The 13390-nt window shown below is 39.1% G+C and overlaps 1 protein-coding gene across 3 annotated transcripts in view; it reads left to right on the top strand.

Moving 5' to 3' along the window:
* Window positions 1-13390, top strand: part of SPOP (speckle type BTB/POZ protein) — a 52971-nt gene that overhangs the window by 31440 nt on the left and 8141 nt on the right. For all 3 annotated transcript variants that reach the window (XM_019548419.1, XM_019548421.1, XM_019548420.1), the window contains 4 exons: window positions 6990-7131; window positions 7639-7760; window positions 8274-8425; window positions 8513-8640. In XM_019548419.1, coding sequence (XP_019403964.1) covers window positions 7054-7131; window positions 7639-7760; window positions 8274-8425; window positions 8513-8640 — 480 coding nt within the window. In that variant the 5' untranslated portion in view covers window positions 6990-7053. The remainder of the gene's footprint in view (window positions 1-6989; window positions 7132-7638; window positions 7761-8273; window positions 8426-8512; window positions 8641-13390) is intronic.

The following is a 13390-nucleotide window of genomic DNA, read 5'->3' as shown; positions in this document are numbered from 1 at the left end:
GGGTGCACAGAACTGGACACAGTACTCCAGCTGTGGCCTGACCAGTGTTGCATAGAGGGGGAGGATCACCTCCTTGTCCCTGCTAGAGATGCAGGGCCAACCTCCCTGAGGTCACTGATTCTTAAAAACCTCAAAGTATGGAGATTCCACAGCATATCAATTTGTGCATCTTGATTTTTTTTTTCTTCCATGGAGTACAAAGTTTGCTACCTCTGAAAGACTATACACAGCTTTCTTGAACTGTGGTAATAGAGTGGATGTGAAGATGGGACAGGCCAACGGCTTTAACAGATTGTGTACTCTTTGCTTTGAAAGGGCAGTTGGTAATCCTAGACTCTTGAACTTTATTCCCATCTCTGACACAGAATTGCTCTATGTTCTTGAGTAAGTCACTGCACTTCTCCAAATCTTTCACACTTTAGTCAGTTATATTGCTGTATATTTATCCTTCCAGTGACCTTTATACCTGGCTGATACTCAGAAATATAACTGATTTTGGCATTCCCTGTGTAGAGACTGTGAAAGAGGAATGCATTGAAATAGAAAGGTTTTTTAAGTATTTCTGTGGAAACTGGAGCTTTGAAAGGGACTTCTCCTGGCATATTTGATGGGCAGTAGTAGCCTTCAGTTTTCTAAATCACCAATAAAAAAAAAACAAAACAGCTAAATCAAATCTGTAGACCCTAAACCTTGTATTCATGCTACAAGACGTTGCATTGAACAACAGTGTAAAAGAGTAAAAGAAAGATTTAACAACTCTTGATAGTATCAGGGGTTCAGCAACCTGTTGGTAAAATAAATGCCTCCTGTCCACTGTTAATCTTTTATGCCATGACATGGGAGTTATTAATTTATAGAGCAATCTCAACACTACCACCCCCCAACCTTTTCCTGGACACATTGGAGGATTATTTAGCTCTGCGGTTAGCCTTGATCTCTTTTTTAATAAGGTATATATTTCAGAATGGTGCATTATATTTATGTGACTCCATTTATGGTGTCCCATTGGATACCCCAAAATGTCCCAGTTTTCAAAAAAGTGACCAAAATCATGTCGCTTTTAAAAGTGTATTATTTATTTATAGAAAGACTATAATATGCTTAGTCTTAAATTTAGTGAGTGAATAAAACTGCTTATTATCCAAACTCTCCAAACTCCATTCTTTTTTTCTCTTCCATGTTAAAAAAACACTCTTTTTCGTGTATCTAAACACCGTTTATTGTATTTGTAACACATACCTAGATGTTGCACACATTTTAGTCACATATCTGCTGCTCATTTTCTGTTTTAAAAAAATGTTATAATGTGACCCATACTTTTCTCCACAGTGTAGATCTGTTTAAAGAAGTACTGTTCATTTTGACTGAAACAGAGTTGACAGGAAATTTTTTGACCTCTGGGGCCTTGCTTCCATCTGCTTCATTGTATTTGGGTTTCATGTTGACATGTTCCTTTTCACTTTGGTGTCATCTTCAATTAAGTTTCCTTAGTATCGTGTGATACTAATAGCACCTTAGCCTCACAATGAAAGACTTTTTGTTGAGCTCTCTGTGTAGTGCTTTTTGTTAACCTTATAATGCCTTTACACAAAGTTTCAGTAAGCTTTACTCTGCAGGAATATACTACATACTGACTCTGTGGTTTACTATTTCAGGAAGAGCTACCTAGAGGGAGCCAAATGGGATCATTCTGTGTTAAAAATTTAAATCTGACATTCTTTTGGGTACAGGGGTGTGTAGAAACTCTTGAGTATAATTCTTAATGGTATTATTTGTTCCATTCCAGACAGTTTTATTTCTTATGACAAACCTATTTTCTCTTGCTGTTACCAAAATATGTTGGCCTTGTTTCAGTTTATTATTATAGCAAGGCTTAAAGCAGTCCTTTTATTTGCAGTGTTTCTCACTCTTGAGTTGGGAGCAAACCTGCTGCTTCTAAAATATTTTACCATGTATATCTTCTGGCAGAAGCTAATGGAGAATTAGAATCTGACCAGTCTTCTTTACCAAAATGCCTTTTTTGTGTGTGTATTCCATACAAGTGAAATTAAAATAATATGATTCTCCTGTCATTTTCTTCACTACTGACACTATAGATAAATTCTTATCTTATGTCCAAAGACGAGTATGAGTGTCACCAGCCCAAACATAAAAATAAAGAGAAAGTAAACTCAGAAATTGAAAAGGGAAAAACTTAGCAGCTCTGTTACCATTTTAAATTGCTAACACTGAAGAGAGATTTTTTTCCCCCAAAATCAAAATCTGCTTTTCTAAGAAATCCTCCAGCCAAAACAAAAGTGCATGAAAACCAAATATTTTAAAGGTGAAAAAAGATATTTTGTTGTTGCTGTTAATAACCTTCTAGGCTTCCTTTTATATATCCTAAAGAAGAAAATACCTAGAAAAGTCAGTTTTCAAAAAATTACCTGCAGCCTATGATTAAAATTTTTAAAAAATCGAAATACCTCAGTGGCATTGCATTTCATCACAAATTGTCCCGTGAACGAGGTGTTAAAATTTTACATAATAAAAACAGAATTTAGGAGCTATAATACCTATTTATCTCTCTTTCCTTGTTCAGGTTTGTTTTGCTTGTTCCTCACCTGCAAATGCAAATAGGTGGTAGGGAGCAGACCTGCAAATGCAAATAGTTGGTAGGGACCGTTGTGAGCCACAGACCTCTACCCCCCTACATGCCCTGCAGACATCCCTACCCCCACTGGACCATGCACCTACACAGCCTGCAGCACCTCTCCCCTCCCCCTCATCCTGCCACACCATGTTGCCCCAGATTCACCCTCAGCTTGCCTGGCCGTACCACACTGCATTGCCCTTTCCCCTGGAACAGGGGCACATGGCAGAAGTCAGAGGAGGGAAAAGGAGCCCACAGCTCATTCCACTGTAGCCTAGTCTAGGGACTCTCAGCCAGAATGCCAGTACACCCTGGCATCCTGCAGTGCCTTGGGATCTGTTCAAGGATGTTGCAAGGTGCCACAACATATTAGCACTGTTAGGTTTACAAATATGGTTCACAAGATGAAACCCAGAGATTTCAAACAAATTCCTAATTGTGGCCTTTCTGAGTGCTTTGCAACAGTAAAGATGGCTGTGTTATTTTTCTGTAGGCAGAAAAAGAAAACAGTAAGAACATTCCAAGGAGTACGTGAAATCTTAAAAGGTTGAGAACCACTGACATAGACAAAGGAGAAAACATGTTTTAAATCTCTTGAAACTTTTACTATGGAGAAAAATAAGAAATCTGTCCCCCAATCAGTCTACACATAGTAGTAGCATGGCAGAATTCTTTTGCTTATCCACCTTAGTGTCACGTGTTACAATTTTGTGCAAGAAAGTTGTTGTAAAATATCTTCACCTGAATAACATTTCATAAAATCTTTGCTAAGTTTACGCAGTGCAAAGTTTTATATCATTTCACATAAGCATATACATTCAACTAACATAAGAAGGCACACAATGAATAGCTTATGGTTTTGGAAGCAAAATACAAGAGTAATCAAGTCTCTCTGTCTGCTAGCGAGTTAAACCAACCATTCTTGTTTCTGCCACTGAATGCAAAATACTTTCACCAATTTGCTAAGCTTTTCAGCACCTACCTTCTTACAAAGATTTGACAAAATCATTTTCATATGCTAAAGCATGCTCAGTTGATGATGATTTGGCTGGACAGGAGTTGCAGACCTCTTAAAAATTGACAACATCCTAAATTTAAATGTTCTGCCATCTGTGGTTTTAGTTTTGTAATTTTCCACCATTTTGACTCAATGAACTATGACACAGCTTTCTTAACAAGTATGATTCTGTATGTTCAGTTATAAACAGTGGAAGGGAAGGAAATAGTTCAGAATTTTGTTCCATTGGCCATGTTTCACTTTTTCCTTTTGTATTTAGGTTTATTCACGTTAACTAAATAACAGATTTCCACAGTGTCTTTAAATTGCTCTTTATATTTTTATGCTTGTGTGGATTCAGTTCTTAATTAGATCAAACAAGATTTCTTCCAAGACTGAAACAGTAGTGTCATTAGTCTGTGATCTGTCAAATGCCTCCAAAACCTACTTTAATTGCTCTTGTATGTTTTAGATCTTCTCCACAGAATTGCTTGTTGTGTAAAATGTATAATGCGTTTTGATCAAAGTAGTCTGCCAGCCCAAAGCAAATTCTAAAAGGTGATACGTAGAGGTATCTTCCTGAGAATTCTACTGATTACTGCTGTGAAAAATATATATCACAGATTCAGGCAACTGTGAGCCTGATAATAGTTATACAAGAATCATTTAAGTGTCCATAATTTGCTTTAATCCTAGAAGATATTGATATGAAAATAAAGCCTAAAAAATAATTGCTTGTGTCAGATGTTTACCACTTTTGCAATTGAAAAATGTTTTTCTTTTTAATCATTTCATTATTTAACCTCATTGTAGAGCACATTAATTTCATTCATTAATATAATGAAATTAATTAATATAATTTCATTTGCAATTTAAATGGCATGTGCAAAAGCATTGGACTCAATGGGTGTGTCTACACGTATATTTACATTGGCTTAAATTTACTACGCAGTAAACAGGAATAGGCTGGCATCTACACGTGCAGGCATTACAGCTAGTCCCAAGTCAGTCCACTCACACACTGTTACTGCACAGTAAGGCATCTACATTCATGTTACTGTGCAGTAACTAATCAAGCATAAATTTGATACCTGCATGATGTAAGTATCAAATTTACATTCAAGTCAGCATAAGTTGCCATATTTACTGAGCGGTAATTTTGGTTACTGAACAGTAAACGTGCATGTGTAAACGTGCCCAATATTGCATACTTGTCTTTTCTGACATAAAACCAGTACATTAAGTAGGAATGTTTTTGTATGAAATGCTTGTAACCCCCTTGTTTGCTAATTTTTCTTCTTCTTTTATTTGCAACATTTTGGTAGTGTTAACTTAAGTCTTCCAGGAGGAATGTAACCCAGGCAGTTTTTAGTCATTTGAGGATTTGATTTTGTGTTGCATTGAAGATGATGCCGTTGGCATAAAAAGAAAGATCAGGTGTTGTTCAGTCTATGCCTTTTTGCCCTTCTGTTGCGGTTGTGTTTTAATAGTATAATCAGGCATTGATTATTTTTTTCCATCATCATAAATTGCGTGGCGTGATCAGAGACTACTACTGAATGAAAGTGATGGTGAGGAGCCTGGACTTGGGAGTTGAATGATTAATTAGTTGGTTATGGTGAAGAATGTCCTTACCTCATTTAAAGCTCAAACACTCCTCAGTGGTGTGCTTGTTCACTTTACTAAATAGTTTTTATTCAGTGGTAAGGTTCAGTGTTAGCTGATATTTTTTCTGCATTTCTTAATCAGTATTCTCTTTTAAATCTAGCTACTTAATTCTATCCCCACAACTTCCTTTAACTTTTTTTTAAGTTGCCTTCATTCACAGATTGACAATAGAACCTAGTGGTTCTATTTATAGGTTTACATCTACATAAAAATAAACTTTGAAATGCATTTTATAGTCATGGAAGTATGTTGGTGACATCATTCAGAAACCAGGGAAATCCTGGCTTCTTTTTTATATCCTGTAGTATAAAGCTAGTAGTGTAAGTAGGAATGGGCAAGCAGGGCACCAGCTGTGGGTGCCAGTTTAGAGGAGGCATCAGAATGGTGGCACTAGGGAGGCTTCACAGTGACAGCAGCAGCCTATGCCATGGTGTTAGTAAAGCCCCATTTGTGTGTGGAAGCTATGCCATGGGAGCAGCAACCTGCACTGGAGCATAGTAAGACTCCTTCCTTCAACTCTTCTGACCACCATTTTTGCCCAGAGTGTCAGACTTCCTAATTATGCCTCTATATAAGCAGCTGAATTCATTGTGAGGGCTTATCTTGATATCATAAGTTGCATATAACTTCACTAGCATATTGGTATAGAAGTGTCTGCAGAGAAGCTGGTATGTTTTGGACTATCAAATTAACCACAGCAGTTACAAGACAGGGTGGTAAAAGGAGAGAGAGAGAGAGAACAATATAAGCCTTAACATCCAAGCTTTAAGAGAGAGCGTAAACTGAGGCTTATGCTGGTGGCACTTTGGCTACTATAACAGCCACACCTTAGGTTTAACGTTTGGACTATGTTGAACTGTTTAAATGAGGAATGAGACAATGAATCTAAGCCAAAGCGAGAGTGTCCTACTTCAGCCTTGGACTTTGGGGACCCATATTCTATGACTTATTTTGAGGAGTTAATATATTAAAAAGATGAGTTAACATTGTGTTTGTCACCATCTCTTTCAAACACTAATATTACCATATTTTCTGACATAAAACACCCACTTTTGTCCTCTAAGAATCAGCCTCCCAAAATGTTTTAAGCAGGGAAGCTGTTCTCTTTGGAAAAGAAGCACCCCTAGAAGCATTGTACATGCCATGCAGCTGCCCGGCAAACTGAAGGGATAAAGTCTTGTGTTAACCCTCTTACAGCTGTGTTTATTGGCTGAAGAATATAGTTTGTGCCTGAAGCAACTGGTGAGCTGTTGGTAATATCTTGATGAGGCTTGTGGTGCAGAAACAGCACTTTATTTTACAAGAACTTGTTTAAAGAACTACTTACAGTAAAGAAGGAACAGTCTTTCTATTGCTTTTTGCCTAACCTTGTGTGACATAGACTGTCCAGGAAATGTGGCGTCACAGTTTACACTCTGCTACAACAGAAAGTTCCTGATGCTCAACTTCCTGGACACTCTGGACCCACTTGCTGTCACACAGTCGACCGTGACTGGAAGAATCTTTATATGTTCTGCCTTCCAAAAATGGGATGCTTGCGTTATTTGGTGGGGGAGGGTGTTGTATGAAAGAAAATATGGTATCTTAGCTAAAGGTATTGAAATGAGAGATGTGCCTGACTCAGTTCATACACTGAATATCTGCAAGTTCTAACAGAGGTGCTGGCTTTTTCCTTTTTTTGTGGCCTGGCAGGGTGAAGACCTAGTATAATTTTCTTTCACTGAATTGTGAATCCTGTTTAATCTTCAAACTGGCGATGTCAAGGGTGCCGAGTCCTCCTCCTCCGGCAGAAATGTCGAGTGGACCTGTAGCAGAAAGCTGGTGTTACACTCAGGTACATTCACAGTGTGCTCAGATGTTCACAAGGTACTAAGATCAGACCACCCAGTAAGTTTGATAAAAATCTGTTCAGAGATTTTTCCAAACTGGATTGAGTTACAAGCATTATATTGTTCCATTAATAAGCATGCTGTTCTTTTCTTGTGGCTCTGTCTGTGGAGGCAAGCAAGCTGAGTCAGGTCATACAGCAAAGTGGAGATTGTATATATGTAGACACACTTTCCATCCTGTGTAACTTTCTGAAGCAGATTGAGAAGTTGGCATAGAACAGTTTGGACTACTAGCTGTCACAGCGTTAGATTCATTTGGTACTTGGCTAATCTTTTTGCACTTGAAAGATGAAGTCAGGTGACTTGATGCAACCTTCTATCAATGGGCGTGGACAGAACAATTGTCTTAGTGCTTTTCATGGGTTAGTACCATAGTGACATGTTTATTTTGCCCTTAAGCTTCCCATTGTATGGTTGTGTTCCTAAATTGCTTCTTTGTTTTGTATTTTCAGATTAAGGTGGTGAAATTTTCCTATATGTGGACCATAAATAACTTCAGCTTCTGCCGGGAGGAAATGGGTGAGGTCATCAAAAGTTCAACCTTTTCATCAGGAGCTAATGATAAACTGAAATGGTAAGAAACCCAGTAGAAGATAGTCATACTATATGCCTACTTTGTTAGAAAAGTTACTATTTTATGGCATTGAGATGTCAAGTGTGTATATATATATCACAGTGGGTTTCCTGCTCCTTTAACATACAACATACACATAAGGAAGAGAAGCTATCCCTACTATGTATGCTGTTTGGATACAGAAAACATACAAATGCAGGATCTGTCTCTATAGTTCATGGAATTTCTTGCTAATGGAGGCCATTGATAAGTATGTTGCCATGTCAGAAGTTCAAATTAATTTGCTTCTAGTCACATTCCTGTCCCTGGATTTGTATTCCAATATGTGTCCATATTGGAAAAGTAATGAAAAAATGTATTGTTCTGGTCTTCTGTACCTTTCCACTTCTACAGTCAGTGTAGCAGAACTTGCTTGCTGTAAACTCTTAACGGAAGAGCGTTTTAGACTTTACACAAGTGCATGAACTGCTAGAAACTTTTCCTGACATCTCATTAACATCTTTGTTTCTACAGGTGTTTGCGTGTCAACCCTAAAGGCTTGGATGAAGAAAGTAAAGATTATCTGTCCCTCTATCTTTTGTTGGTCAGTTGTCCAAAGAGTGAGGTTCGAGCAAAGTTCAAGTTTTCCATCCTGAATGCTAAAGGAGAGGAAACAAAAGCAATGGGTATATGTAGCCATTTATTGTCTGCTGTTATATTTGCTCATGCTAGCAGGCCTGTCATGTGTTTGAAACCTTATGCATCTTTTTCAGAGAGCCAGCGAGCATATAGATTTGTACAAGGCAAGGACTGGGGATTCAAGAAATTCATTAGAAGGGACTTTCTTTTGGATGAGGCCAATGGACTTCTTCCAGATGACAAACTCACTCTCTTCTGTGAGGTAAGTCCTTAATCGGCTGAAATCATAGAAGTTCTATTGACTTGTATAGTCATTTGTGGTCTTTAGGGAGTGAGAACGGAGACTTTTGTGAGGAATATTTACTGTATATGCATTTCTGTATGTTTGATTATTTTGCTTATAAGGATTGCATTTGAACTGAAGCCTTGCAAGGGATTGAGAGTATACATGGAGTTCTGCTTCTGCTAATGATATTGAAATTGAAAACTGTAGGTCAGTCCTGTTACGGCTTGTTCTGGAATAACATGGTAATGTATACTTCTGAAGAGGACAGTAGTGATGACCCACGCAAATGGTAGTTAGGCACTGAACACCTTTTGGTCCTGAAGGGAGTGAAACTTCACATGCAAAGTGGCCTGCTATTTCAAAACCTATGCCTGTAGCATTGAACATGTAATCTTTTGCTCTTTTGCTGTTGACTTGGCTTGTGAAAAATGGTTTTGAAGGTAGTTATGTAGACCCACTTCTAGAAGGATGTATTGAGTGATCTTTTCTGAAGTAGCCAGTGGGTGCATCTGTATGTTTATTAATGTGCAGTGGTTACTGCACATTTAATTTAGTACTTGTATAACCAAGTACTAAATAAATGCTCAGTAACCAGAGTTTAATGTGCAGTAGTGCCAGTGAACATCTTTTTAGTGATGCTGCTGCACAGTTAGCGTCTTGTGTAAGCACGTCGTGTTCCTTTGCTCCAAAAATTTTTGTCATGAATTTGAATTGGTGTAGTGACCTAAATGGGAGCACCAAGTGTGCACAGTGAGACCTTTTGAAAATCCTACTAATATATTTTTAGAATCAATACCACATTAACACAAGAATGAAATTTTCTGAAGTGCACTAGTAAAATTTCAGTGGAACTTGTGCCTGGTTGCTTTTGAAAATCCCAGCTTTGGTGTTGTGCATCCAGGAGTCTTAACTAAAATTACACATTCCTGCAACAAGTTAGTGAAATTTTTAAAAGGGAGTCTCCTTTAGTTTATAAAGGGTACACACAAGTGTGCTGAATGTATTGAAAGATCCCACCCCACCTTCTTCCTAGGGAGCCTATAAGGATTGCATTTGAGCTAGGAAGAAGGTGGGGTGGGATCTTTCACTACATTCAATCCTCAGTTTCTTCTCGTTATTGTGAATGGTATCTTGCCTCCAAGTATTAAAAGACATGCAGGTGCACTGGAGCCATAGACCAAAACTTCCAGACCAGAATGCCAAAAGTTAGCTTTCTAAAATTAGACTCTGTATTAAGCCTGAGTTGAGCCATCCAGGTCAGAAAATGTAGGTCTTAGGTGTATGCTTAGTCTTTCTCTGGCCATGCATACTATATCCCTATCCTTCTTTTTTACTGCAAAATAGTACTTGTCATAGCTGTGCATTTTGCTAGGAAATAGAGCTAGCCACTTTTTCTGTTTTAACTCCTGCCATATTTTTCATGAGATTAAACCTTAACTTCTTCCATATTAGCCTCCTGAACCAAAAGAGAGATGGTTGTATTGCCTACTTTCTTTTCTAAATAAGCTGTATTTTTTATATGATTAGATACTTTCGTCAGACAATTTATTTAATTATTGACTCATTAGTTGAGTGTTCTGGCTGGGACCCTTAGATAATCATTTATGGCGATTTGTTTTATGGTTGAAGTGTCTTGGATGAGGCTTGTGGAACCTGAGCAGAATTTGCTTCTTTCTTTGAATCGGTAAGGTGACTGTTAAGCAGATCTTATTTGTTTGCACCTGTGATGTCTGAGAACTAGAAAAGAGCTTCCAGAAGAAGGTTCCCTTCATTGCAATTCTTCAGAATTCCACAGAGATCCAGATTCCATCTGCCCATTCTTTCCAAAATTAGTTCCAGATGCTTCAGAGGGGTCTGTCCCCATCCCCCCGCTCTCTCCCGGGTAAAGAAAAAAAATTGCTCTTGGCCTTTCATGGCATTTCTCCTCTCCTCTCTTCTGTTCGTGTCTGTTGGAAGTCTTTAGTTTTATATGCTGCTGATGTTGGAGGGAAAGGGATTGCAGTTTGCAAGCTTGAGTTGTTGAGAAGGAACTTTTGCTGGCTTTTGCTGATGCTTTAAGTTTCTTACCACATAAACAGGTGTGCCATATGCTCCTCTAACACTTTCCTGCTGGCCACAGGTGCTGAGTGCTAGTGCTTGCATCTGTGCTTTCCTTCAGCAGGAACGTTTCCCATGCAGAAGCTCTCTAAGGACTGAACAGCACTTGGTGTTGAGAGACTGTTGCGTGGGGGGTGTCTGGTGTGTGGTTTTTGCAGTTTTGTATAGACCAGAAGATTGCTGAGTGAGTGTCTCTCTTCAGCACTTCGTTATTGTTTTGCTAGCTTTTTAAAAATGTCCCCAGACTTTTTTCACATCCAGCTCTCAACCTTGATACTGCTTAATTGAGAGTACCTTAAGGAGGAGGCTAGTGACCTGTGTCAGGCATTTTTTGTCATCCCGTTTTGTTTATCAATTTGGAGATTCTTCGAGGACTGTTTGCAAGTGTAGTTTTACTGTCAGTCTTTTGACTGCCTTTGCTGTTAAATCACACTGTATTAGTAAAATTGTGAAATACAGAGGATTAATTCCTCAACCTAGAGAGAATGGAGACTAGTCTTTTCTTGGTATGTTCTTTGAATGTGTACCACTTTAACTCCTGTATCTTTCTTGATCAGTCTCTTGTTTCCCTGCTAAATCTACGGTAATGGCTCCCTGCTGAACAAGATAATCTTTGTTCCCCAACCAAGACTATTAAAAATACCTTTAATAAATCTGTGGCTAATTTGTCATCTGAAAACAGTCTTCCCTTGAGCCTGCTAGGCTATAAATGTAGCACTAAAAACCCCCAGAATGATCTTTAATATATTTAGACATTTTTACCCTATAACTTATGTTCTTCAATCCTGATTATAAGAATCCTTTATAAATTTAAGTGCATCTGAAGAATCTTGTTTGTCTTGTGCAAAATCAGAATATTCGATCTTCAGGATCCAGTGCTGGATTCAATCCTTGAATTTCTCTTATCATTGAACTCCTCAGTTCTCTCTGTCTTCTGGTTTTAAGTTAGTTTTCTGGAAGTCCTTAATTTATCTGGTAAAGGGAGGTAGAGATGCTTGGCTGGCCTCAATTTTTTGAAAAAAAATTCAGAAATCTGGGGAAGTCTTTTACAAATCCTGTAGTCGGTTAAAGATCATGTTGCCAATTTATCCTTACTTTTCTCATAAAGCATTTCTGAATTGGGTAGGGTTTGTTGCTGGATTTTTTTAATGAGTTGTACCCTCCTAACAAAAATCCTGGGGCTTTTTTTAAATTTCATTTTGCAATTCAAGTTTTTGCTTGTGCCACCTTATTGTTGCGTCCCTTAATTTTTTAAGGTAGTAGAGAGAGAGTAATTTAATCTGTATGGCAGTGGTTCTCAACTGAGATGCCATGAGACTTTCAGGAGTGCCGGAACACCAGCACCACCACTGCCATAACTGGGTGAAACTGCCTGTACATGCTTCATATGAAGCCTGACTGGCAAGCAGCTGCAGTAGGGGTGGGTGCTTCTACATTACGTTTATTTGATAAACCAAAGTGTTGCTAATTCAGAAAAGTTATGGAGGGTGCCTGGAGTCTATAAAAGTTGAGAACTGCTGCTGTGTAGTCTGTTCAGTTTTTGCCCAATCTCAGTCTGCTAAAAAGGATGTTGTTTTGTTGTTGTTGTTGTTGTTGCATATCTTTCAGTACAGACTAGATACTGGATAAATGCTACCAACTCACTTCAGATAAGCTATTCAGTAGCCATTACTTGCTAACAACTTTTGGTCTCTGCATAATTTGACCTAGATCAGTGGTTCTCAACCTTTTTAATTGCAAGGCACCCAAGTCTTCTAGTCCTTTAACCATTTCAGGTGTACTGGAAGTATTGACTTTGTCGACAAAGAAGGCCTTTGCCACTATCTCTCACCCCAATAAATTAAGCAACTGTGGCATTGATGCCTACACAGTTGGATAGGTAAAAAATTGGCTGATGGGGTGCACCCAGAGAGTAGTGGTGGACATGTTGTACTCAACCTGGCGAGATGTGAGCAGTGGGGTACCCCAGGGCTCGGTCCTCGGGCCCACACTGTTTAACATCTTCATCAGCGACTTTGACGAGGGGGTGGAAAGCATGCTGTTCAAACTTGCTGATGACACTAAGATGTGGGGCAAGGTAGACACACTTGAAGGAAGAGAGAGGCTGCAAATAGATTTAGACACTACAAAAGTGGGCAGATAAGAATAGGTTGGGGTTCAACATTAGATAAATGCAGGGGGTTGCACCTTGGGAGAAGGAATCCACAGTATACATACAGGCTGGGGAGTTCCCCTCCTGAAAGCACAGAGGCAGAACAGGATCTTGGTGTCATTATGGACTCCAAGATGAACACGAGCCACCAATGCCAGACTGCAGCCAGCAAGGCCAGCGATACCTTGTCATGCATCCAAAGGTGCATCTCAAGCCGGTCCAGAGAGGTGATACTCCCCCTCTATGTGACTTTGGTTAGACTGCAATTGGAGTACTGTGTCCAGTACTGGGCACTGCACTTTAAAAAGGATGTGGCCAGCCTGGAGAGGGCTCAGAGGAGGGCCACCTGCTTGGTGAGAGGGCAGCAGGACAGGCCCTATGAGGAGAGACTGAGGGACCTGAACCTGTTCAGCCTCAGCAAGAGGAGGCTGAGGGGGGACCTGGTGGCTGCCTACAAACTCATCAGGGGAGATCAAC

Source organism: Crocodylus porosus, unplaced genomic scaffold (assembly GCF_001723895.1).
Source record: "Crocodylus porosus isolate Cpor-Errol unplaced genomic scaffold, CroPor_comp1, whole genome shotgun sequence".
Classification (NCBI taxonomy): Eukaryota; Metazoa; Chordata; order Crocodylia; family Crocodylidae; genus Crocodylus; species Crocodylus porosus.
Note: the sequence above shows the minus strand (reverse complement) of the source record. Positions and strands in the feature narration are given on the sequence as shown.